Source organism: Aspergillus flavus, chromosome 3 (genome assembly GCF_009017415.1).
Source record: "Aspergillus flavus chromosome 3, complete sequence".
NCBI lineage: Eukaryota > Fungi > Ascomycota > Eurotiomycetes > Eurotiales > Aspergillaceae > Aspergillus > Aspergillus flavus.
This window is the reverse complement of record NC_092407.1, coordinates 1,912,529-1,937,690: the sequence shown is the minus strand read 5'-3', so window position 1 is coordinate 1,937,690 and position 25,162 is coordinate 1,912,529. Positions and strand designations below refer to the sequence as shown.

Below are 25,162 nucleotides of genomic sequence, written 5' to 3'. Positions count from 1 at the left end.
GCCATCATAGATCACGTGACAACTCTAGGGGTTTCTGCAGGAACCACGGGAACCTTTCCATCAGCCTGGAAGCCCGTTGACGTGTGCCTCACCTGCGAAGCTTCCTGATCACTCCGAATCTCTAACTACTGTCCGTTTTTCCTTGTATCTTTTCCCTCCATCATCCTCTTTCCGGTAGATCTCGCTGTTGCTGGTCTTACGTATAGACTTAAACCCCTCATCATTCTTGTGGGCCAATTTGACTATTACACAGCTCCGTTGAAGCTGTCGCCTCATCCCTCCAGCGAAGCATAATCCATTAGACATGGTTGGACTCGCTTCGGCTGCTGGCCTCGTCGGCTTCCTCTCTGAACCAGACCCTGAGCTGCGGGTTTTTGCTTTAAAGACCCTAGATTCTCAGATCGATTTGCTCTGGACAGAAGTGGTGGATGCTGTTCCACAAATGTATGTCTTCTTTCCGAGCTTATGACATCTCTCTCATCACATCAAACATTCGGTCTTGGACGTGCTTTTATCCATACCATCAATCAACTTCCTTACAGGGAATCCGCGCTAACTTGTTTCATTTAGAGAGGCTCTCTATGAAGATGAAACCTTCCCAGAACGCGAGCTCGCTGCTCTTGTCGCCGCTAAAGTTTACTATCACCTTCAAGAATATAATGAGAGTATGGTATTTGCACTGGGTGCGGGGAAGCTGTTCAAGTTAGACAATGGAGGCGAATTTGAGGAAACGATTATTGGTATGTTTGTATGCTCTTCAAAACATACAGGGAGGGCCGTCCGTCTAACGTGGTATGATATACAGCTAAATGCGTTGATACCTTCATCTCCCTATCTGCTGCCCAACGACCTGCCGCTGGCGACCAGCCGGCCAACCTCAATACTGCCTTCCCCACTTCCAGTGAAGGTGCTACAAGCACCTCTGCTAGTTTGACGTCCCCGATCACTCCGTTTTCGCAGTCTGCCTTACCATCGAAGTCGCTCCTTTCCCGACAAGAAGTACCAGGTATCGATGCGACTTACCCGGGTGGCGACGATGCTAGCGTTAACCAGGATGAGACGCCACTCGTCCTGAAGAGAGGCGTTCAAGGCCAGTTGCAGGCCGTTATCGAACGTCTGTTCGAGCAATGCTTCATCCAAAAGCGATATCGCCAGGTGATCGGAATTGCCATCGAAGCGAAGAGCTTGGACGTGCTTCGGAAAACCATCATTCGGGCAAGTGAAGATGAGAAGAAACAGAATGGCGAGTCTCGAAGGAGTGAAGAACTGATGGAATACGTACTGGATATTTGCATGGGTATTGTACAGGAGCGTGCGTTCCGTAACGAGGTAGGCTTTTTTCCCGCCTTACAGGAGCCTCAGGACTAATTTGCTTTCCAGATTCTCAAACTCATTCTAGAGCTCTTGAATGAGATCCCTAACCCTGATTATTTCTCGATAGCGAAGTGCGTCGTATACCTCAACGAACACTCCATGGCATCCGTCATCCTCCGCCAGTTGGTCGAGAAGGGCGATGCACGTTCCCTCGCTGTGGCGTATCAAATTTCATTTGATCTTTACGATAACAGCACGCAAGAATTCCTTCAAAAAGTCCGTCAGGAAATTGCCGATTTGGTACCAGAAGCGGAGGCTGAAGAAAAGCAAGACACAGTGGAGGGTGACCGAGAGCCGAAGGAGTCCGATCCATTGTTGGAAGACCAGTCCAGCTCGTCACAGCCCAGGTCCATCGGAGCCAACGACAAGTCGAAGCTATCCTCTGAATCACAATCGGCGTTTAAGAACATTCTTGATATCCTTGATGGCATTAAGAGTATCCAACTAAACTTGGAGTTTCTGTACCGAAGCAACAAGGCGGATATCGCTATCCTTAACAAAGTTCGGGATAGCTTGGAAGCTCGGAACTCTATCTTCCACACCGCTGTCACACTCTCCAATGCTTTCATGCATGCAGGTACCACACACGACAAGTTTTTCCGGGACAACCTGGAATGGTTAGGAAAGGCTGTCAACTGGTCCAAGTTCACAGCTACGGCTGCTCTTGGTGTCATCCATCGTGGTAACTTGAGCCAGGGCCAAAAGCTCCTGCAGCCTTACCTTCCAAGGGAACATATTGCCGGTGTCGGGGGATCGGGCTCAGTCTACAGCCAAGGAGGCTCGTTGTATGCCTTTGGTTTGATATATGCTAACCATGGCGGTATGGCTGTTGACCTCATCCGGGATCACTTCAAGAAGGCGACTGAGGAAGTTGTTCAGCATGGTGGAGCTTTAGGTCTCGGTGTTGCCGGCATGGCAACTGGTGATGAGGGTATCTACGAAGATTTGCGAAACGTCCTATATTCTGATTCAGCCATCAATGGTGAAGCTGTGGGTTTGGCCATGGGGTTGGTCATGCTGGGAACGGGTAACATGAGAGCTCTAGAGGACATGATTCAGTATGCCCATGAGACGCAACACGAGAAGATCGTTCGCGGTCTGGCTATGGGTATGGCTCTGATCATGTACTCCCGCCAAGAGGCTGCTGATGAGCTGATCAATGGCCTTTTGGGCGACCCTGATCCCACTCTCCGTTACGGTGGTATCATGACCATTGCTCTCGCCTATTGCGGCAGCAGTAGCAACAAGGCTGTCCGTAAGCTCCTCCATGTTGCCGTTAGCGACGTCAACGATGATGTGCGACGTATTGCAGTCCTGAGCTTGGGCTTTATCCTGTTTAGAAAGTACCAAAGCGTGCCTCGTATGGTTGAACTCCTTTCGGAGTCCTATAACCCTCACGTCCGCTATGGTGCAGCCATGGCACTCGGTATCTCGTGTGCTGGAACGGGCTTGGACGAGGCCATCGACCTGCTCGAGCCGATGCTCAAGGATTCCACGGACTTTGTGAGACAAGGAGCTCTGATCTCTCTGGCCATGGTGTTGGTACAACAGAACGAGGCCATGAACCCACGAGTCAGCACCCTTCGCAAAGCCATGATGAAGATGATTGGAGATAGACACGAGGATGCCATGGCTAAGTTTGGTTGCGCCGTCGCTCTGGGTATCATAGATGCTGGTGGCCGGAATTGCACTATCAGCCTGCAAACGCAGACTGGCAACCTCAATATGCCTGGAATCGTCGGTGCTGCTGTATTTACTCAGTACTGGTACTGGTTCCCTCTCACCCATTTCTTGTCACTCAGCTTCGCCCCCACTTCCGTGATCGGCGTGGACCAGAAGCTTGAAGTTCCTTTCTTCAAGTTCCACAGTAATACTCGGCCGAGCCTGTTTGACTATCCTCCCGAGCAACAGGTCAAAACCGAGGAAGCGCCTGAGAAAGTCAAGACTGCCGTGTTGTCCACCACCGCCCAGGCTAAGCGTCGGGCACAGCGCCGTGAGAAGCAGCAGCGACGAGAGAGTATGGATATCGATCAGACACCTACCACGCCTAAGGTTTCGGATCAAATGCCGGATAGAATGGAAACGGACGACGCCGCCACCAAGGTCGAGGACGACACTAAGGAGGGAGAGAAGGAGTCCGGAGAGGGCCAAAGAAAGAAGGTGGAACGGGAACGGGTTGGATATGAGCTCGAGAACATGTCGAGAGTCCTCCCCGCTCAACTGAAGTACCTCACATTTCCTGATCCGCGGTACGAGCCGGTCAAACGGGTATGTATCTCTTGCGTGTAGTCATTGTGTTTAGATTGATCAGATATGCTAACTGTGCAACAATAGCCTACCGGTGGAGTGGTTGTCGTGCTGGATAAGAAGCCAGAAGAACCACGGGAGACAATTGAAATGAAAGCAAGTAAGGAGGTCAGGCAACCTGCGGCAGCAGCAGAGACACTGCAAGACCGACTACAGGCTGCCATGGGCGCGGCAGCCCTCCAGACCCCTCAACGAGGCTCAAGCCGCTTGGCCGAGGCAGCCGCAGGAGCCGCTGCTGCTGCGGGTGTTTTAACAGCTGTTGATGAGGATGACGAGGATGACGAGGAGGCCCCCGTCCCCGAAGAGTTTGAATATGAAACCGACGGTGACGAGGACTAAGCGGGTGGTCACATCAACGATCTTCGCACTGGTTGTATTTTAGATTAATTATGGATCTATGTCTTATTGAAGTGACAACAGTATTGTTGCCTAACGTCCTGAATATCTACTTGCCATTACGTTTGTTATGTGGGGCCGATGAGATATATAGTACGGCACGGCTATATCACATTTTATCTTCCGACCGAAGCTGTCCAACTCTTAGTATCTAGTCTACAAAAGACTTGTGGATTTTTATATGGTTTAAGCTTGAGGGGCCATGGGAATGTCCCGATCAGTAGATCAAATTAGGTATGATGAGCTGGGTTACATGCAGGTATAATTATCCGATATGCATCTCGCATTGCTATAATAGAATCTAAACATCTCGAGAAGCATCTCATTTTTGGTCGACCTTCATTGATGTCGTATGTGATAAGGGCCCGATTAGTAACTCCAATGCTAGTTCTAACGAGTCCAGACAGTGTTCAGCCAGACTATATATGATTTTACTTGAAAGATATATACAGAGCGAACTGGCACTTTCTGAGAAGACCACTTGAGCCTCAAAAGGTTGCTTTCATCGGACAAATTACTACTCAACTATCACTGTCGTCGCTATTGTCCGATTCGTCCTGGCAATCCAAGCTTCTCTCTGTCGCGCTAATAGCGACCACCACAGCGACGAGGAACGCTATGGGGATATGCCAGCCCGTGGCGCATTAAACCCAGGGAATCGGCTCAAGAGACACAGGGAGGGGGTGTGTGGCAGAGAAGAATCGTGGTTACATCGCTGTAGGAGTGCAGCTTGGCTCTATGACCGTTTCAGAATAGGTTATAGGAAGCCCCATACAAAGCACCGTTCCTATCCTTCCCCGATTATGATTTCGTTCGCGACCTCAACCCGCAAAGATCTTTAATTTCTGATCCCAGCCCCCTGTTGCGACCACGCAGCGCATCTGGATATTGGCAGGATTCTCACTACCAGCCCCGTTCTTATCGTTTCCTTCTCCCTCCGCTGCGCCGTCTCCGCCAGGTACATTCTTGGCCACTCCTGGAGCCCATCGCAGGGAGGTGACGAAGCTTTCGTGGGCGTCGAGCGTCTTCACGCACTTTCCTTGTTGGTTCAAGTCCCAGCATCTTAGTGTCTTGTCGTCCGATACTGATAGAAGGTATTTTCCTCCCGGGTGGAATACCAGCGCCTGCACCCAGCTATCATGGCCCACTAATGTCATGAGGCACGTCCCGCGGCTGTCCCATATCTTAATAGTGTTGTCTCGTGATCCGGTCGCCATGAAGTCAGCTCCGTTCGTAGAAGAAGGGCGTTTCCCTAGTCCGGCCAAGGGCGCAAGGAACTGGTATGACGTAGGTGGGGCGAAAGCGCAGCATTCAATGAAATTCTCGTGACCAAGCATCGTTCGTTTATGTTCTATATTCGATACAGTAGAGATGTCCCATAAGCGAGCGGTCATATCTTGGCCCGTGGAGAAAAGAAACCTCCCGTCAAACGAGATGCTAACATCCCGCACCCAGTCGGTATGGCCGTTTATAGTCTTCACACAATACCCGGTTGTGACATCCCAGATTCTCATATCGTTGTCTCTGCTTGCGCTCACCAGCAGGTTTCTTGATGGTATAAAACGAACCGCACTGACGATGTGATCATGGCCCTGCAGCGTGCGGATATTCTTATAATTGTCTGTCGGTTTCCATAGCTTAATAGACAGGTCGGAACTGCAGGAAGCGAGAAGGACATTATCCCGCGGCCCGCCGTAGTCAACGTCCCGGACTGCTCTTGTATGGCCCTTAAGCGTCCGCTCAAGCTCTCCGAGTTCCCAGTCCCATATCTTTATCGTGCAATCGTCGGAGCCGGAGGCTATGGAGGAAAATGTCGGGTGGAAGGCAACACAATTTACTTTGTCTCGGTGCGATTCTAGTGAATAGCGAACCGTACTCGGAAGCCAGGAGGCTGGATCTTGGTTGCGCTTTAAGCGGGAGGCTGGTGTTGAGTTATCGAGTTCAGATTGAAGCGTCGCATTTCTGGATTCAAGATCCATTATCTGCCGTGAAATGAAGATTAGATGTCACCGCGCCGCTAGTGAGTAATACGGTGGACGAAACAGAGGATCTGAAGCGCAGACATGCCTTTTTCTGCAAGCGGGCAATGCTTGTCCATTTTTTCTCCAGCATCCCTTCGTACCTTTTCGCTGTAGTTGGATCGAACACATCTTCGCTGAGGTTCACTTCTCTCCTGAGTGCCGCTGCGGTGTCCGGTAGGTCGCTCGCCACGAGGTACGCTATCATTGACTTGTGTCTATACGCGAATTTAGCTTTCGCCAGCGACTAGTTCCCATGGGACATACTCACAGCTCCTCGGCTTGCCGATTAGTTAGTAAGGGAGGCATGGCGATGCGGGGTCGTATAAGAGACCCGTTGGGAATGCGCTGTCCTGCCAAAAATGTGGCGACCTAACGGAATGTTCGACCTGCAGTAGTAGAATAGGGAAATCGACGATAATGACGACTAAAGGAGTCCGTATTTATCGGTTGATAAGGATCGGTGAGGTCTCACAGGCCTTAGCTTGTCAATAGAGTCGTGCCCGGATAAACATATTTCCTATTCTTATCATCCAAAGCTCTCTCTGCGAGGACAACAAACATCAGAGATGTTGGTTAGACTGTCCGTTAACCCACAGAACTGCCTGAATGGCGACGCGGCGGCACCCGCTGCCCCAGAAACCCTAATTGGCTCGGGCGGGATGGGAATAAATCCGAGTCCGAATCCGGTAGTTTATCTACATTGGAGTCGACACAACGAAGGAGTGGCCGTGTGGATATATATTGTGAGCCAGTTCATTAGCTCTATAGTTGAACTTGCCGCGATCAAAGTGAATGTAAACTCCTGGGGGGAAAGGAGTCACTATTCATGCGGTTGATGCGACTGCCCGGCTTGTTTACTCTCTGCTAGTTACGGATGTATCACGGGATTCGATGACGGCGCTACGGCAACAGACTGGTAGTCCAGGAACCTCCGGTTTATATATCTTTTGTTGATATCTCGACTAGTAGTGGGTGCAAGAACACGCAGGATCCTCCTAGGAAGTCCCTGGTATTGAACTCCGATACTTGACCTTGTTCGCCCGATAGTCTCTGGCATTGAACACAAATATCTTTAGATCTTCTGCCTTATATCTTGTAAGTACGATTGTCTAAGTTAGTATACAGAGGGAGCCCTGGCCCTATGCCTCGGACAAGCAAACAGTTGTATGCTACACGACACGCTATCATGTCGCTGTCATTGACGTTGAAGCAGAGAAATGTGAGCTGAGGTAATAGCAAATCTTCTGTTTTTGAAGCGCACCGTAGCGCAGCGGAGCGAAGTGTAGCAAGCATTATAATAGGAAAGGACAGTAGTGCGAAGTGTAGACTATACTCTAGGGAGTATATACTGCGACAGTGACGGAGTACACTATTATTGAGGGACACTATACCTTTTGTGGTATATCACCGGGGAGCACTACGGAGTATCTCTTTCTTAGTGCCGGCGACAAATCACGGAGTTACGGCAGATATTAACAATACTACGATGGACAGGGGCTGGTGGGGTTCAGATTTGCCTGATCCCATGGTATCACATGTCGAGGTCCCATTTCTGATTAGTTTTTCCAACGTTGTACTCTCTAAGTGTGAAGAGTCTCCAAGTGTCCGGGGCAGATTGACGTCACGTGGCTAATCTCTCGGCAGCCTCGGCACTTGCCCGATGTGGACGGCCTGAACATGACGCAGTAAGATACCGATGGGCCAATCAACGAAAGATTAACAGGCCAGCAAATGACCTGCAGAATGCTTACCTCAGCGGCTAGCCTGACCGAGGTGAACAATCGACGACCCTGATTGGACGGGACACTGGTCTTCATTGATCGGGCATGTGAAAAGGCCTCCCGCATCTAGGCAGTGTCAGTGGATTGCCAAAAAAAAAAAGTGACCACCTGCTATCCAAAACATTTCGCTGGCTACCGAGGGCGCTTGTGCGCTGATCGTTGGACATTTTAGGCTTTTGTCCGAGTGCCTTACCTCCACTGCTTATTTTCCTTTATCCCAACTGGTCCTTGCGACAGTTCCCCGTGACGGAGACCTCCGTGTCATCCATATATCTATCCACTCCCTTCCCTCCGTTTTACCCCAGATTCTCTTCTCCATACCCCTCTGTGTTTCAGTGCCGAATACTCCGAGCATCGTATCGTCGCTGCACACACTTGTGACCGTCGAGAGCTCGTAATCCCTCTCTCTTATATACTTCCTTTGCTCATATATTGTTTGTTTCATTTCCACCCACGATCATGTCCAAAACATTCTCAAAGGAAGACGTCGCATCGCATAACAAGCCAGATAACCTCTGGGTTGTTATCGATGAAGATGTGTATGACTTGACTAAATTTCAGGACGAGCACCCTGGTATGTTTGAACAGTTCCGCGGATCGTCAGATGCATTCGCACGATGCTAACGTCACTTTGCATAGGTGGAAAAAAGAGTACGTCATAATGTCCACAATTCATCTTTGGACATGGTAGGAGTGCCGATGCTGACTATGCACCTCTAGTTCTGTCGCGAGTCGGAGGAAAGGATGCTTCGAAGCAGTTCTGGAAGTATCACAACGAAGGGATTCTCAAGAAGTACAAAAGCAAGCTGCAGGTTGGTTCCTTGAACACAAAAGCCGCAGATGCGTCGGCACCGGAACCAGCAGCAGCCAAGGAAACCCCCAAGCCTCAGCAGGCAGCTCCAGTGGACGTTGGATCGGCCAAGTCGTCCGAGCCCCAAGAACCTTATGGTGACTTGATTCCCTTCGCCGATCCCTCATGGTATCAAGGTGTAAGTTTGCCTGTCACACACCATCCGGGAGACTACAGACTAACCAATGATTCCTCGACAGTACTCCTCTCCATACTTTAACCAGACTCATGCAGCCCTCCGCGCAGAAGTTCGCCAATGGGTTGAGTCTGAAATTGAGCCCTATGTGACCGAATGGGATGAGGCCAAGAATGTTCCCGATCATATTTACAAGCAGATGGGTGAACGGGGTTACCTTGCCGGATTATTGGGTGGCAAATTCCCTGTCGACCACACGAAGAACCGTGTGCAGTCTGTCGCTCCTGAAAACTGGGACTTGTTTCACGAGATGCTTCTTACCGACGAGCTGTCCCGCGCCGGTAGTGGTGGTCTTGTCTGGAATTTGATCGGTGGCTACGGTATCGGCTGCCCCCCACTAGTCAAATATGGCAAGAAGCCTCTGGTTGACAGAATTCTCCCCGGTATTTTGAATGGCGATAAGCGTATCTGTCTTGCTATCACCGAGCCGGATGCTGGAAGCGATGTTGCCAACCTTACCTGCGAGGCTAAACTCACCCCTGATGGCAAGCACTACATTGTCAACGGTGAGAAGAAGTGGATTACCAACGGTGTCTATGCCGATTACTTCACCACCGCTGTTCGTACGGGCGGGCCCGGTATGAATGGTCTTAGTGTCCTTCTCATTGAGAGAGAGCACGGCGGAGTCAGCACGAGACGCATGGACTGCCAGGGTGTCTGGAGCAGCGGCACGACTTATGTCACCTTCGAGGATGTGAAGGTGCCGGTGGAGAACCTCATTGGAAAGGAAAATCAGGGTTTCAAGGGTAAGCCCCCTAGCGCTCTTGCTTCTCTTTTCACAGCAACTAACCGGTTGTGTAGTCATCATGACCAACTTTAACCACGAGCGTATTGGAATCGTCATCCAGTGTTGTCGGTTCGCTCGTGTGTGCTACGAGGAAGCGGTGAAATATGCCCACAAGCGTAGGACGTTCGGCAAGAGACTCATCGACCACCCTGTCATCCGTATGAAGCTCGCACATATGGCCCGTCAGATTGAAGCGACGTATAACTGGCTGGAAAATATCATCTACCAATGCCAGTCCATGGATGAGACTGAAGCAATGCTCAAGCTGGGCGGTGCAATCGCAAGTCTCAAGGCTCAGTCGACGACCACCTTCGAGTTCTGCGCTCGTGAGGCCAGTCAGATTTTCGGTGGTCTGAGCTACAGCCGCGGAGGCCAGGGCGGTAAGGTGGAGCGGCTATACCGTGATGTTCGTGCCTACGCTATCCCTGGTGGAAGTGAGGAGATCATGCTGGACCTGAGTATGCGCCAGAGTCTCCGTGTGCACAAGATGTTCGGCATGAAGTTGTAAATGAGCGCACTCAAATTTTTCTTCCCATATTTATTCCCCCTCTTTGTCCTTAATGTTGTTTGGATATGACTTTGGTTTTGGGTATATAGAGCTTTTCATATCCGGCTCAGCTGGCAGTTTAGTGGTCTTCTAGGCTCAATTCACTGTACTATATGTTGCTTGGACCATGTCCTCAAAAGAATAAAATGATACCTCCTGGAACATGAAGGGCCACCTAGCTTTGGAATACTTGCAGATCTAGTTCTAGTGTAATCTTGAGAATTTCTAACACGGGTATTGTACGTTTATCCTTACTCGGATATAGCAACTCTCTACCTGACCCTCCTGTGTACAAGGTCAGCCTGTGAAATAAGTTTGGTGAGTAGAATGCCGTTGAACGTGCTTCCTAACCACTGTTTAGATTAAATTGACATGGGAGAGTCTGAAAACGGTGTTTCCAGCATGCAGGCATTTGATTATATGTGCATGGGCTTGTTGTAAGCACAATATGTAGTTCCCCATTAAATATATACTCAGTATCCAATCTTGGCTTGCAACAACAGTCATATCGAAGGTTGACTGTAGAATTTGCTTATCCAGCCTGTGGCAAATGTCCATAGAGTCTATAAAGATGCGATTGAGTAAACATGAATAACCATGGAGATAGTGAAGCAGAGACAGTTATAGCTACAAATAAGATCTAGAGCGAATGACGCTCATTGGCTCAATGGGAGCACTAGGAAGAACTCCGTCGCCGCAGTTAAGCCAATTGCGCAACCCATGGATTTGTCTTCAACAAGTCTCCAACGGCCTTATAAAGACCACTTATCTTGCGCCACCTCCCACTTCTTTTGCTACGGCTTGCTACCCAGGTGGGCTTCATCTTATTGTCGTCTGGTGTGGGCAGTTTCATCGATTTTTTTTCTCCGCTCCCTCAGCTCCGATTGACTTACGTGCCGCGATCGCGGACTCGGCGAAGGATAACGCCGCCCGCCTGGCTGGCCGAAGCAACAGCAAGGCTGTTCGATACCCATTTTTTGTCCAGGGATTCTTTGTGAATCGTGAGACTTCAGCGACTCCCTATCCCGATTACATAATAGGTATTGCGCCCTTTCGTCTCACCTTAGTTTCTGGACGGTCTTCTGTCTCGTTTTCTACGCCTTCCTTATCCGCGATCTCGAGTTCTCCAGAACCATATGCTTGAAAGCTCAAAGTGATCTAATTGTGACTTCCTTCTCGTCAATAGGTCGTCAATAATCATTATACGCCATCTTGCGACTCTTATCTCAATCGCCGACTCCCACTCCGAAAACACTCCGAACCTAGCCCCAGTTCGAAGCCATTTTACCAATAATCCACGCAAACATGTCACGAAACATGCTGGATCATGACTTCGGTTCAGACGAAGAAGACGATGACTTCAACCCCGCTCCCGCATATGATTCAGATAATGAAGATGCCAGGGTCAGTACTACACATGCGTTAGATGATAGTGGCTGGTGGTGCTAACACGTACGGGGGTTATAGCCGACGCATCAAGACCGGGACGATGATGACGATGAAGAAGATGTAAAGCCTTCACGACGAGCGGAACGTCGAGTCGGTAGCGAGGAGGCAGACGATAACGAAGATGCCGATGGCCACGACGACGAGGAAGAAGACGAGAACGATGATGATGACGAGGAGGAGGAAGATGAAGATGAAGAGGGTGCCGTGTCTGTGAGTACTAGCACCATTTGAGCTATTTCTGATACCTCGTGGTTAATACTGACCATTGTTCGTCTTAATAGCGACCAAAAAAGCGCAGAAGAAAGGGAGGCGTGGCCCATTTCTTCGAGGAAGAGGCTGGCGTCGATGAAGATGAAGATGAGGCCGAGGACGAAGAGGATGAAATGGCCGAGCTTGGTGGGGAAATGCATCCAGATGATATGGATGCGCTCCCAGTCGGCGCTGAGACTGACGATCGTCGCCACCGACAGCTTGATCGCCAGCGCGAGCTTGAGGCCAGCATGGATGCCGAGAAGCAGGCGCAGTTGCTCAAAGAACGTTACGGACGAAACCGCGCTGCAGCTTCCGATGCAGTCGTCGTACCAAAGCGGCTACTACTTCCTAGTGTCGAGGATCCTAGCATCTGGGGTGTCCGTTGTAAGCCCGGCAAAGAACGGGAGGTTATTTTCGCCATCCAGAAACGTATAGAAGAGCGACCCATGGGCTCTCGCAACCCTATGAAGATCATATCTGCCTTTGAACGTGGAGGAGCTATGAGTGGGTACATCTATGTTGAAGCACGCAGGCAAGCGGACGTCATGGATGCACTGCAAGATATGTCCAACGTCTACCCACGGACGAAGATGATTCTAGTTCCTGTGCGGGAAATGCCGGACCTTCTGCGGGTTCAAAAATCCGAAGAACTCTTGCCCGGTGGCTGGGTCCGCATTAAACGTGGCAAATACCAAAACGATCTGGCCCAGATTGAAGAAGTTGAAACCAACGGTCTCGCTGTGACTGTTCGCTTGGTTCCTCGCCTAGATTATGGCATGAACGAGGACATCGGTGCGCCTTTTATGGATCCCAAGAGGAAGCGTCCTGGCATGAATCCCGCGGTGGCCCGGCCACCTCAACGTCTGTTCAGTGAAGCTGAAGCTAAAAAGAAACATGGAAAGTACCTTTCTGCCACATCTGGTCTGGGTGGAAAATCTTGGAGCTACCTAGGAGAGACCTACGTCGACGGTTTCTTAATCAAGGACATGAAGGTACAACATTTGATCACCAAGAATGTGAGCCCGCGGCTTGAGGAGGTTACTATGTTTGCCCGAGGCTCAGAGGACGGCACTGCCAATCTAGATCTTGCGTCCCTCGCGGAAACACTCAAGAACTCCACAGCTGAAGACTCTTACCTCCCAGGAGATCCAGTTGAAGTGTTCCGTGGTGAACAACAGGGCTTGATCGGTCGAACTACTTCTACTCGCGGTGATATCGTTACTCTACAAGTTACCGAAGGTGACCTTGCGGGACAACACATTGATGCCCCTGTTAAATCTCTCCGTAAACGTTTCAGGGAGGGTGATCATGTCAAGGTCATCGGTGGTAGCAGATATCAAGATGAGCTGGGTATGGTGGTCCAAGTCAAGGACGACACCGTGACATTACTTAGCGATATGAGCATGCAAGAGATCACTGTGTTCAGCAAGGATCTTCGGCTGTCCGCCGAGACAGGTGTTGACGGAAAGCTTGGAATGTTCGACGTACATGATCTTGTGCAGCTAGAGTGAGTTACTCGGCCCTATACTTACTGCTTGTTCTTTTATCTAACTTCTTAATAGCGCCGCTACTGTTGCTTGTATTGTCAAGGTTGATCGAGAATCTTTGCGGGTTTTGGATCAAAATGGTTCGATTCGCACTATTCTGCCTACTCAGGTAACAAACAAGATCACACCGCGTCGGGATGCGGTAGCTACGGACCGGAACGGTGCAGAGATTCGACATGGAGATACCGTTCGCGAAGTGTACGGTGAGCAAAGGAATGGCGTGATCCTTCACATTCACCGTTCATTTCTGTTCTTGCATAACAAAGCTCAGGCTGAGAACTCCGGTATTACTGTCGTGCGTACGACCAACGTTGTAACAGTATCAGCCAAGGGAGGCCGGTCTACGGGCCCTGATCTTACTAAGATGAACCCGGCTCTGATGAGTCGTGGCGGACCCAGCGGTATGATGGGCCCCCCGAAGAGCTTCGGTCGCGACAGGATGATTGGAAAGACAGTCATGGTCCGAAAGGGGCCCTTCAAAGGTCTTGTGGGTATTGTCAAAGATGCGGGAGACGTGCAGGCACGTGTGGAGCTCCATTCCAAGAACAAGCTAGTGTCGATTCCCAAGGAGCTCCTCGTGGTCAAGGACCCTGTAACGGGCCAAACAATCGAAATGGGCCGCGGCAGAGGAGGACCACGCGTCCCTTCAGCAGCTCCACCATCGGGCTGGCAGGGTGGTCGGACACCGATGGCAGCTGCAGATTCATCCAGGACCCCCGCCTGGGGCGGTGCATCTTCCGCGAGAAGTAAGTCTTTCTATGATTTACGTCTTTGGTCTACGATACTAACAAAGCGATTCAGCACCTGCTTGGGCTGGTATGGGCGGTTCTCGCACACCAGCATGGAAGAACGATGGATCCCGTACATCGAATCCCTACGATGGAAGTCGCACCGCATATGGCGGATTCGGCTCACGCACCCCGGCCTGGAACGCTGGCGCCCGAACTCCCTACGGCGGCTCCGGCTCCGGACAGAGTGACTTCGACGCCTTCGCAGCAGGCTCTAGAACCCCAGCCTGGAACGCAAACTCCGGCAGTCGCACCCCAGCCTGGTCAGGAGCTACGGCAAGCAACGGCAGCAAAGACTCCCGTGGCTACGACGCCCCCACTCCAGGCGGAGCCTATTCTGCACCCACTCCAGGCGCATATGCCAGCGCTCCCACCCCCGGTGTCTCTGCGCCCACGCCTGGAGCCTGGGCCGATAGTGCCCCGACGCCGGGAGCATTCAACGCCCCTACCCCCGGCGGCCCGTCCAAGAAGCCGTACGACGCGCCTACACCCGCTGCCTGGGACAGTCGTCCATATGACGCCCCTACGCCAGCGATGGGTGGAGACGGCGACGATGCAGGACCACGGTACGAAGACGGAACGCCTAGTCCGTAATGTCATTTATTGCGGGGCATAAGTTAAAGGCAAAGCTCAAGCGGGGAGGAGCAAGCTGGCGTAGTCATCAATCTCATTCATCCTTACATCTATATCTTTATGTTCTTATAAGACAATACAGGCATGGTTAATTGGTCAACTTTGTTCTGTGAAAGTGTATCATTCATTGTATCATGACATCAAAATATTCAAATGTCAACTGTTGTATCCCATTCAGGCTTTAGAACTAGCTGCGGACTTGGTCATAACAAATATATTAATAAACCCTCTGTTTGATACGAGGCACTGTATTCATGTAGATTATACAAGTCGTAAATAATGTCACAAGAGAAGGTTAGGTGATGGGGGAGAAATAGAATATGTTCCTAACCATGAGAAATCCATTTCAATTCTGAACAGCTGGATGAAGACCAAAAAAGATGGGGGGGAGGGAGAAGGAAAGAATGCAGAAGTGAAAAAGAAAGGAAAAGAAAAAATTTGACGAAGAGAAAACAGAAAGGGCGTGACGCATCATTCATCATCTCTTTCCATGAGAAGGATATATGTAGTGGACGGTTATTAAAACATATGGGTAAAAAGTAAATCAACCCGGCAGAGAATGTAACATATAAACTTGACTTTTGTTTTCCATATGCAGCTCTCATAGATCCCTTTCTTCTTTAGGATCTTCAGGGCCTTCGTCTTTCTATATTACGTGAAAGCAAAAAGCCATTCCATGGCGTAGTGTGCGATGTAAATTCGCATCAACAACAGTTCCAAGGGGCATCGAATGAATTTATGGAGGCACTGCTCGTGCCAGGATGCGAATATTATCCACAAATCCTTTGACAAGCTCTTCATATTGGTTCTTAGGGTCGCCAGCTATGGCAAGCTGACCCTGGCGGCGGATCTCGGCGGCGGAGATTTCAACTTCGAGTTCATGCTCGAATTCACCTTTGGATGGTGGCTATACAACGCATATTAAGTCAGGAACGTGTCTTTAAAACCAACCAGCTGGTAGAGAGCTGGTCATCCAGTGAGAGCGGGGAAAAGTAAGCGACTTACTTCTGATTTGGCCACTTGTGTAAGGTCGATCTGGTATGCCAGATGTCGATAGCTCATACGATCCTTGTTTCGCTCTCCGCCGCGTCCACGACCGGGATCTACCACAGGGAGGTGGCTAACATCTCCTTCGTAGCTCATTTCCAGGTTGACGCTAATTCGCCAATCAACACATGTGCGAGGGCTGTAGACATCAAGATCGGCAATTCGACATTTCACAATCTTCGCGAGGACCTCGCCTGTCCGTTGGTCTAATGTTACTCGCACCTTGGGTTTGTGGCGAGGATTAAGATTCTGTCTGATGACAGGTGGAAGCTCCGATGGTGATATTTCGTAAAAGGTATCTCGCTCCTTCTTGTGCGTGTACGATAATGGAATGCGTCCTGGGTTGGCTTGCGGCATAGACATCTTCACGGCTTCGTTCAGAAAGTTATTCATTGCCCGATGTTGTGCCTAGTCAAAGGTCAATCAATCATTCAACATAATCTCAAATGAAGCGAGGGCGGGAAAGAAAAAATACTCACAATTGTCATCGTGCTCTCGAACGCAGTTCGTAAGCGAGTGTTTTCCTTATTCACGATACCTTCGGTCGATATAGGCAAGAGAAGCCTTTCGCCTCTGTCCATATCGACGAGCTGTCCCAGCTTGGCTTCCACCTCAATCATTGCTCCCTGACCGGTTGCCGTCGCACCAGCAGGAGCTGCGGTCGCGTCGTTCCTCATAACCACATGTTGGAACAAGAAATCGCAGACCGTCTTTGTGACCTCCTCGTGCGGGATGTACCCATAGATGGAGGGTTCCCATGGTCCTAAGCTTCCTGCCTGAGCAGGCTCTGGAGGTCGCCGGGGGGCCGGAGGGCCATTAGTAGGTGGTGTCTCGCTTTTGAGTTTGGCCGGAGAATCTGTAGCGGAAGCCTGGGCTGAAACGGTCTGTTGGCGCATCACAAAAGGATTTTGCATTGAATTTCTCGCATGCTTGGGGATCGGTGGACAGCGGTTCGGAATCATGGGAATCCTCCCTTTGGTGCGTACTGATCTTTGGGCATAGATTGGCGGTTCTTCATAACGTCTCCTCTTCACTCTGGGTGCTTGCGGACTTGAATTGGCCGTTGCGTCCGGAGTCATGTCCATCTTTGTTGGCAACGAACGGGCTTGATCGATGGCGGAGGTATCGTCTGTCAGAGACTTTCGAGCGGGCGGTGAGCTGTCAAAGTTTGAGGCTGCGGGGGCCGGCTGGGAGGTTTGGAGGTTGGGGGGGCTCTCCTTCAAGGAGATACCATTTTCGGTGGGCTTCGGTTGAGAAGAGGACGCTAGGTCGGTGTATCCGGCCGTGCTCCCTTGCCGAGACCCAGAGGGAAAAGCGGTTTTCGGACTAACACTCTCATCCGAGTCCCTTCTGTCAGTCGCCGAAGAATTTTGCCGTGGGGTTTGTTCTAGTGGTCTTGAATCCTGTCGCGAGACACGGGGTATCGCCGTCGGCGACATATGAACCTGAGCATCCGGACCAACCCACGGGCTTGAGGCACGATTTGACAAGGATTCATGGCCGGAGGATTGGGGGCGCGCAGATGGGGGCGTTTGACGGGTATAAGATGCAGCAACTGAACCTCGCGGAGTATTCGGTACGGATCCTTGGGCTGGAGGGGAGAATTGCTGCGACGGGTAAGGCTGTGAAGCAACGGCTGGCGGGCTTTCCCTGGGATGGAATGAGTAGGTGGAGGTGGATGAGGGGGTCAGGACAGACTGGATGGATTGCGAACGCTGCTGTGCGAAGGGCGACTGCTGCTGCTGGTGTTGCTGGGGATGGCCATAGGTAGAGAACGAGTCACGCGAGGCGGAGGAACCATAGGGGGGAGGACTCGGGCCGCGCTGAGACTGTGCGCCTGCAATCTGTGCGGAGGGGGGATGGTATTGATAGGGCGATTGGAGTGATCCGTAGGAGGAAGAACGTTCTGGGGAGGCATGAGGACGTTGTAGGGGTGGAGGCTGAGGGGGATGACTCGAATAGGCAGATGGATAGGAGGAGGTCCGTTGTTGGTCGCGGGGAGCATACATGGGATCCGAAGGCTTACGCGACACTTGCGACGGAGACTGGAGGGGAGCCGTTGATGGAGCATCCGAAGTGCCCGAGGCATCGTTGTTCATAATGGTGCGCAAATCCATGACGGCGAAAGGATTTTGTTGATCGAGTCGATCGCGATCTTGGTGGTGGAAGTATTTCGTGAACTAACTTACGTAGCTTGATTGGAGCTTCGGGAGCTGCGACCCCCTTCCACAACACCCCGAACTAACCGGGGTAGAAGTGGCTCTTTGGCGAGAAAAAAGAGTAAGGGGTGAGGAGATAGGGTCACCACATGGAATCGACTCGAATGGATGGGGTTGTTGCAGAAAACGTAGAAGAGCGACGTGAGGGAAAAGGAGAAAAGAGAGAGAGAGAGAAAGAGAGAAGGAGAAAAAGAATAGTAGATGGAAAGTTGGTTCAGTCGCGGGATGCGGCAGTCGTGATTGGACAGCTCCTCGACTATGAACTGCTATAGCTCAATAAAGATTCAAAATATTTAAGAATAATGTCAGAAATGGAGAAGATTATTAGATAGAAACTAGAAGTAATATCTATTAGCCCAAGGTGAGTTTCTTGTGTCATTCTCCAGTACTATAAATGATTTATATTGGTTGTTGGATCTCTGACAATTTTCCATACAATCGATCAATCTGTCCAGGTCAATAAATTACAGTACCTCCTTTGTATCTAATCTAATTTATCTCTTTCTTCTATCCCGCAATGTGTTCTTAATTAAAGTAATATCCCTCTCCTTTTTCTCTTCTTCTCAGTTTTTCTTCATTCGTTTTTACAGATCAATCACTCCTTCCTTTCGTTCTAGTATCTTTCTTTCTCATCTTATAAATATTTCTTGGCTTATATACAAGTGGATAACTATAACTATAACTATATCTATAGTTCACCCCGCCAAATCTTGTCTAGACTCCAACCGGTTAACCCCATCCGTTTCCTCTGGAAGTAAGGGCTTCCCTCTCACTTCATTGAGGCGAAATCAATCCGGATCACCTCAGATTGGGTGGATGTCGATCCCTCGCAAGGCCACGTTGGACGGAAAGGAACTCGCATGCCGCTTGCGGTCCACTGGTGGTTACGCAATCACCTTCCGCATTTAATCGGGACTCATTTAATATCGAGAACTCCTCTCCTGAGAATCCTCGTGGGGAGGGAATTGCGCCTCGACCACATTCCTTAACCCACCTGTCGCTGCGATGGCATTTAACGGTCGGGACCAGGATCTTCGATCCTCCCCCGCGACGGACAACATTCCCCTGAATGATCTAGAGTCTGGAATCAATCGCGACTCCCAAGAAACCACGAAATGGACGAATATCACCGATTTCACGCCGTCGCACATCCTTTCCGATCCCTCGAGTCGTGCCCACGCCCTCACCAACAATTGGAAAGCATGTTTGGAATCATTTCTGGACAGACTTGCGATCGCCATTACTCCTAGTTATCTGCAGCATTTGGTGGGCGGCCAACCGCCCGAGTCCTCGAAACTACATGCCATCGCAGCGCTGGACGGTTTGCGCGGTTGGGCATGTCTTCTCGTCTTCAACTTTCATTTCCTCTTTACTTATACCTGGAAAGTTGCGGTCGGATGGGGCTTCAGTCATGGGAATTACAACCTTTTCCAGCTGCCCATCCTCCATATGTTGGTATCCGGCCATATCATGGTGGCCATCTTTTTCGTGATCTCCGGATATGTACTTTCCTACAAACCGTTGAAAATGATCCGCAGTCGATCATGGGAACAGACCTTCACCGTGCTGGCCTCCTCTACATTCCGCCGTGGCCTCCGACTCTATATTCCCTCAGTCATTGGCATCTTGATCGTTATGCTGGCCGTGCGATTGGGTGTGTATGACTATTCGCAGAGGGTTCTTCACGAAGGACACACGATTCAGGGCACCAATGAGCAGCATCCGCCCATCATGAAGTCCTTTCACAAACAATTCTGGGACTGGTACTCCACAGTAGTGCATCTGATGAACCCATGGGATTGGGCTCTGTACTATAATTATTACAATCCACACCTATGGACCATCCCCGTGGAATTCCGTTGCTCAATTGTCCTCTTCCTCACCATCTTGGCCACCTCCCGCTTAACCACTGTCATCAGGATGTCTCTGGTCAGCACACTAGTCTGGTTCTGTATGCGCTGGGGCCGCTGGGACGTCGTCCTCTTCCTAAGCGGCATGTTGATGGCCGAAGCGGACCTGATCAACGGTACATGGGAGCGCCCAACAGAGGGCGAAAAGCCATGGAGTGTCCGTTTCCCAACGAAGTACCACCCTTTTGGACTATCCAATCGCAAATTATGGATCGCGCTTTTCATTGTAGGCCTCTATTTCGGCTCTGCCCCTAACACGGGCTACAGATGGACCCCATTCTATATGTGGACCTGGAGTATTACCCCAAAAACTTATCCCGAACCGCACCGGTTCCCACAAACCATTGGGGCGGTTCTCATCGTCTTCAGCATCAACCATTCCAAAGACATCCAGAAACTCTTCGCAAACCCAATCTCCCAGTACCTTGGCAAGATCTCCTTCGCTTTCTACATTGTGCATGGGCCGATCCTTCATTCGCTCGGTTACTCCCTCATGCCCAATATCTGGGCGGTCATTGGCAAGGCCTCCGATTTCCAGTACTGCCTGGGCTTCCTGATCGGTTGGCTCATCTGTCTCCCTCTATGTCTGTGGGCTGGTGATATCTACTGGCGCGCTGTGGATATACCGAGCGTCAAATTCGCCCGGTGGGTGGAGGATAAGGTCATTGTCAAGGCGACGGGAAAGGAGAACGGAAGTGCAAACTCCCGTCGCGAGTGATCGCTTCTCCGGGTTCTTGATCTTCCATTCGGTATTTGTTTTAGCGAGCGCATTATGACGTATATATATATTGTCTCTGATGACTGTCGTGTCTTTTGCTTCTTTATTCCCTGTTATATATCATGCCATCTGTCTGGAAAAGACTAGACCACAGTAGTTACATATACCCCTCTGTTTACCTGTCCTTGGGGCTGCTATCCTATCCTAGCAGAAAACTCAAAGAAAAACATTACAGATCCATACATACTCTTAACTTCCAATCGTTCATTCATTCATTCACTCATATCAGACCGTACGATGTCGCTTCCATGGTCGAACGATGCAAGTCAGCCGTTGTGGATAAGACACGGAACAACGCAGCAGGGTAAATGGCTGACTGGTAGGTATGGGAAATAGCGTCTAGTAAATGCGTCAATTCTTTCATAGTGCAACACCCCAAACTCCCCGTCCACCGCACACTCCTAACCAATCCCGCGGATGCCCTGCGCCGGTTGTCCCGCCTTGCGGTGACCAGCTGATGTTGGAGACTTCGTAATCACACTGCCACGCGGCAGCAGGACCACGTTCCTGGGTGGCCGAGGGCGCACCGGGAGTGTGCACCGGGGGCGGGACAGACGCGGCGTTGTGCTGGTTCATGAGGTCCCACAGAAGAACGCAGCAGTCGTCTGCGCCGGAGGCGAGCAGGCCACGGCGGTTCGGGGACCACTCCACGCAGTTGATGGAGGAGCCATGGCCCTTGAGTTCTAACAGGGCCTGGCCGGGTTGACGAACATCTAGGACACGGACAATATTGGAGTCCTGAGAAAACGTGGCTAAAAGGTGGGCGTCATGAGGTGATGCTGCTTTCGTTAGTATCTGATGATGCTGCTGTATGACAGGCAGACCAGTTGTCTTACGTACCTGCGATTCGGAGAAGCGGCGGAGGCCATATGGATGCCGGGGCCGAGGGGCTGCCATTTCCGGGACTGACTACTGTGGACGAAACCCCTGTTAGTTTCGAAAGGGACGGGATTCCGTGAATAGGACTTACGCTTATCACTCTTTTCCGTCGGTTCGTAGATGATAGTACTGTGCTCCAGACTGCGGAGATCAAACATGCGCACACTACCATCGGCACCGCAACTGACAAAAACATCGACGCTGTTTGCGCAGAATCGAACGTCATACACTTCCTTATCGTGTGCAATCAGTTGCGTCTTGGCGGTGAGTGTAGGGATATCCCAAATGGTGCAAGTCGTGTCGATGCTGGACGTGATAATCAAGCTTGGAGATATCGTGTTCCAGTCGAGCGAGGTGATGGGGGCAGTATGCTCGGGAGATTTTGAGTTCGAGAGTAACGCCAACGGAGAAAGTTTAGCGGAAGGCGTATCCCTTTGGGTCGCCGATCTTGTAATCGAGTTTGAGCTCTGCACCGGCTGATTCGCAGGCAGGGACCATAGCCGCAAATGATCCCCCGATGTCGCCAGGAGATCAGTAGACTGCTTTTGAGATGATGGAGGTTCCCACAGTATTCGCGTGACGGGGTACGAATGTGTGGCCTCTGCCGTTTTGACATATTCCAGCTTAATCTCGCCAGTTGCTGCATCCGGTGTATCTGGGTCTGGTTTAGTCCAGTGGGTATCAATGATTTGTATCTGAACTAAGTTAGCGCCATCTGTAGGGGGACGAAATGGGTAAAGAGAGGCGCACATAATTGTGGTTATCTTCTAAATAACTTCCAAGCGCAATCTTGCCCCCAAAGGAGCCCGAGTTCCCAGGAATTGGCCATTTACACCAATCTACTGCATATATCGGCCAAGGTGCAATATAATTGCTATTTGACGGCACTTGATTGTCTCCATTGAAGGGTAACGACCCGGGGCTGGTGATAGGGTCACCCAGAAGATCGCCTGTCGGCCGGATGTCGGCCAGTCCCAAAGGAGAGTATTTCGCGCCTTGTGGAGTATGAGGCGGGAACCCAGCACCAGGTGATGACCCATACCTAGCATTTGCCGGGCTAGATCTCGAGTGTCCATGAGCGTTGCTCATGTTGGAGCGGGGCGTTGTCGGAGGCTGCGGCTGCTGTGGTGGTGGTTGCTGGTGTTGCGGCTGCGGCTGCGGTTGTTGCTGTAACTGTGTAGACATCTGGGAAAGGGTAGGAATGCCAGACGGAGCGGTGTTTATAGATACTGCTGGGGGGCGGTTGGCGTTTCCTGGCTGAAGCGCGCCTGGAAGAGCCGTGTTATTGCCGCCGGCGCCATATTGGTTGGGCTGAGAGTTCGTGGGGTGGACATTGATAGACGGAACGTGGTTATCGGCGGTGGCAGGGAATTCATGGGACATGGACTGTCGCTGTAGATTCGCAGCTCCCATACCCCCAGACGGAATGTGCAGCTCCTCAGGCCGGCCATAAGTTGTCGCTCGTCGATTGGGCTCGAAGGATTGCGATGGGTTCGACATGGTACCGAGGCCACGATTTGGAACAACGATGGATTTTCTCCTTCTAGGGATAGATTACCAGACTTTTACCTGTCAAGTTGCGTACACAATTGCTCCGATCGTTTTCCACCGTCCGGGGTTGCCGTTGAAAATGTTGGGTTGTATCCGACTGCACTTGGAGGCGGGGAGAGAGAGGGATGCGTAAGCTAGGAGCTCTGGCTACACCAAGGGCATACGTGGTCTTGTCTAAATCACTCGGTACAGATGGCCTTGGGAGTAGCTCAGCAGAACATCCTAGAGCTTTGGAAGAGGGCAAGAGGAAAGGAAGAAGCGGGAGACGGGCATAAGAAGGGATAACGTTCATCCAGGTCCAGGTCGATTGATTGATTGACTTGGGATGTCTCAGTACCGCTGAGTCAGCCGCCCGCGGGGGTGGGATTTCCCAATACATTTACATTCATTGATTTTATCTTTTAGTGCCAATTGATCTTACTACGACTAAAGTCTTCCCCAGACTCTCAGGAAAAGAAAAACAAGTACACTCCAAATCTTCTGGAACGGGAGATTCTCATTCCTGGTACTCGATTCCAATCTTCACACTTCTACTTTTATTTTCCACATCAACAGCCGTATCCATCGCAAGTGTTTCTCCGTCATACAAAACACAGCTCCCCGCATTCAGTATGGCTTTAGATCGCATCAGCTCGGCCTCGGCACTGCTACTGCTTCCACCCCCACCAGCGGCGTCGTTCGAGCAATGCAGAAATGTGTATGAATCGCTCCTATCTACAGTTTTCACCAAGCTTGCTGAACTCAATGGTACCAACCACGCTGCCATTTTGGATATTGCTCTCTTTCTTCCGGGACTTCAATCACATACCTGTCAGCCTCGGGCTAAGTTGTTCAAAAGTCTCCAATGCTTGCTAGCAAATCTCTATAGGCTCATTGGGATAGTCTCCGTTGAGAACAATATTGAGCTGGATGCTCCGGGTGGTATCAACACGCGAGTCATTCTGCTTGATTTGGATACCGTACATCCTTCCGGGAAGGACTCCTCCCAGGCTTCGCAGATAGGACCCGTCCTAGACTTGCAAACCCTTGCGACATCAGCTCGTCCGTGGGACCGAATCTATTACCCGGATAACCAAGTAGGTCAGAATCTAGCAACGGCCTTCAGTAGTATCTATTCCCAGTTTAAGGACCCGAATGCCGGGGCTCTGCATTCCATTTTCGGCGCCTCCAACTGGACATATTTGGAATCAATTGTGGCGCCGGACGACTCGCGAGGAAGCCAGACAAATCATTCGGTTATTGTAGGCGGCACCTTCGATCACTTCCATATTGGACACAAGTTGCTGCTCACTGCCATGGCATTGGTCTTAGATCCCGTTCGGGACACCAATCCGGGGAAAGAGGCGCTTCTGACAATTGGCGTGACTGGTGATGAACTGCTAGTCAACAAGAAGTATGCCGAGTGCCTGGAAAGCTGGGATGAGCGGTGTGAAGGTGTTGCATCCTTTCTGACGGCCATCATGGACTTTTACCCTCCCGACAAGAACGCCACACGTACCGAGCGGGTCACGCAGCCAGGACCTAATGGAAAATATATTGTGATGAAAGTACGGTCCGGATTGACACTGAAACTTGTGCAGATTTCCGATCCTTTTGGGCCTACCATCACGGAGGAGGACATTAGCGCTATCGTGGTCTCCCAAGAGACTCGCTCGGGAGGTGCCGCGGTCAACGAAAAACGTGCAGAGAAGGGTTGGAAGAGGCTCGATGTGTTTGAGATTGACGTGCTCCATTCCAAAGACGTGCCGTCAAGTGATTTCGAAGACTTTGCGTCCAAAATCAGCAGCACGGATATCAGACGGCAGCGGATGGAACAAGCCAAGAACGAATCAAGTTGAACGATTGGCTGG

At 50.8% G+C, this 25,162-nt stretch overlaps 8 protein-coding genes across 8 annotated transcripts; 5 read left to right on the top strand and 3 right to left on the bottom strand.

Annotated features, from left to right (window-relative positions):
- Positions 1 to 304: 304 nt before the first annotated feature.
- Positions 305 to 4,020, top strand: F9C07_4855 (putative 26S proteasome regulatory subunit Rpn2; the record flags this gene model as incomplete). Its single annotated transcript, XM_041290788.1, has 5 exons — positions 305 to 444; positions 571 to 740; positions 806 to 1,329; positions 1,381 to 3,642; positions 3,709 to 4,020. The coding sequence occupies 5 exons, from the start codon at positions 305 to 307 to the stop codon at positions 4,018 to 4,020; spliced, it is 3,408 nt and encodes a 1,135-aa protein (XP_041144475.1).
- A 260-nt stretch (positions 4,021 to 4,280) lies between these two features.
- F9C07_1395496 (nuclear distribution protein nudF) lies at positions 4,281 to 6,534 on the bottom strand. The gene is made up of 3 exons (XM_071508066.1): positions 6,367 to 6,534; positions 6,145 to 6,313; positions 4,281 to 6,059 (listed from the first exon to the last, which is right to left on the bottom strand). Exons 1-3 carry the CDS (start codon positions 6,402 to 6,404, stop codon positions 4,899 to 4,901), a joined length of 1,368 nt encoding a protein of 455 aa, XP_071364992.1. The 5' UTR covers positions 6,405 to 6,534; the 3' UTR covers positions 4,281 to 4,898.
- Positions 6,535 to 8,338: 1,804 nt separating this feature from the next.
- F9C07_4853 (putative acyl-CoA dehydrogenase) lies at positions 8,339 to 10,301 on the top strand (the record flags this gene model as incomplete). The annotated part of the gene is made up of 5 exons (XM_071511279.1): positions 8,339 to 8,453; positions 8,519 to 8,530; positions 8,600 to 8,868; positions 8,930 to 9,671; positions 9,727 to 10,301. The coding sequence occupies 5 exons, from the start codon at positions 8,339 to 8,341 to the stop codon at positions 10,218 to 10,220; spliced, it is 1,632 nt and encodes a 543-aa protein (XP_071364991.1). The 3' UTR covers positions 10,221 to 10,301.
- A 518-nt stretch (positions 10,302 to 10,819) lies between these two features.
- F9C07_1395220 (transcription elongation factor spt5) lies at positions 10,820 to 15,274 on the top strand. The gene is made up of 6 exons (XM_041290786.2): positions 10,820 to 11,299; positions 11,446 to 11,663; positions 11,727 to 11,918; positions 11,990 to 13,467; positions 13,523 to 14,253; positions 14,309 to 15,274. The coding sequence occupies exons 2-6, from the start codon at positions 11,565 to 11,567 to the stop codon at positions 14,887 to 14,889; spliced, it is 3,081 nt and encodes a 1,026-aa protein (XP_041144472.1). The 5' UTR covers positions 10,820 to 11,299; positions 11,446 to 11,564; the 3' UTR covers positions 14,890 to 15,274.
- A 390-nt stretch (positions 15,275 to 15,664) lies between these two features.
- F9C07_4850 (putative mRNA capping nucleoside-triphosphatase) lies at positions 15,665 to 18,092 on the bottom strand (the record flags this gene model as incomplete). The annotated part of the gene is made up of 3 exons (XM_041290795.1): positions 15,665 to 15,835; positions 15,934 to 16,383; positions 16,455 to 18,092. 3 exons carry the CDS (start codon positions 18,090 to 18,092, stop codon positions 15,665 to 15,667), a joined length of 2,259 nt encoding a protein of 752 aa, XP_041144471.1.
- A 1,107-nt stretch (positions 18,093 to 19,199) lies between these two features.
- F9C07_4849 (putative acyltransferase) lies at positions 19,200 to 20,822 on the top strand (the record flags this gene model as incomplete). The annotated part of the gene is made up of 1 exon (XM_041285293.1): positions 19,200 to 20,822. The coding sequence occupies one exon, from the start codon at positions 19,200 to 19,202 to the stop codon at positions 20,820 to 20,822; it is 1,623 nt and encodes a 540-aa protein (XP_041144470.1).
- A 420-nt stretch (positions 20,823 to 21,242) lies between these two features.
- Positions 21,243 to 23,728, bottom strand: F9C07_2254613 (WD40-repeat-containing domain protein; the record flags this gene model as incomplete). Its single annotated transcript, XM_071510104.1, has 4 exons — positions 22,512 to 23,728; positions 21,853 to 22,456; positions 21,723 to 21,809; positions 21,243 to 21,661 (listed from the first exon to the last, which is right to left on the bottom strand). The coding sequence occupies exons 1-4, from the start codon at positions 23,259 to 23,261 to the stop codon at positions 21,243 to 21,245; spliced, it is 1,860 nt and encodes a 619-aa protein (XP_071364990.1). The 5' UTR covers positions 23,262 to 23,728.
- A 195-nt stretch (positions 23,729 to 23,923) lies between these two features.
- On the top strand, positions 23,924 to 25,150 carry F9C07_2201746 (uncharacterized protein; the record flags this gene model as incomplete). Its single annotated transcript, XM_041285292.1, has 1 exon — positions 23,924 to 25,150. The coding sequence occupies one exon, from the start codon at positions 23,924 to 23,926 to the stop codon at positions 25,148 to 25,150; it is 1,227 nt and encodes a 408-aa protein (XP_041144468.1).
- Positions 25,151 to 25,162: the final 12 nt, after the last annotated feature.

Bases quoted from the DNA above. Each gene is read 5' to 3' on its own strand.
- F9C07_1395496 (XM_071508066.1), bottom strand. From the start codon at position 6,404: ATGCCTCCCTTACTAACTAATCGGCAAGCCGAGGAGCT. The intron at 6,314-6,366 runs GTGAGTATGTCC...ATTCGCGTATAG, and splicing joins AATCGGCAAGCCGAGGAGCT to ACACAAGTCAATGATAGCGT. The intron at 6,060-6,144 runs GCATGTCTGCGC...ATTTCACGGCAG, and splicing joins TTGCCCGCTTGCAGAAAAAG to ATAATGGATCTTGAATCCAG.
- F9C07_1395220 (XM_041290786.2), top strand. From the start codon at position 11,565: ATGTCACGAAACATGCTGGATCATGACTTCGGTTCAGACGAAGAAGAC. The intron at 11,919-11,989 runs GTGAGTACTAGC...TCGTCTTAATAG, and splicing joins ATGAAGAGGGTGCCGTGTCT to CGACCAAAAAAGCGCAGAAG. The intron at 14,254-14,308 runs GTAAGTCTTTCT...AAAGCGATTCAG, and splicing joins CGGTGCATCTTCCGCGAGAA to CACCTGCTTGGGCTGGTATG.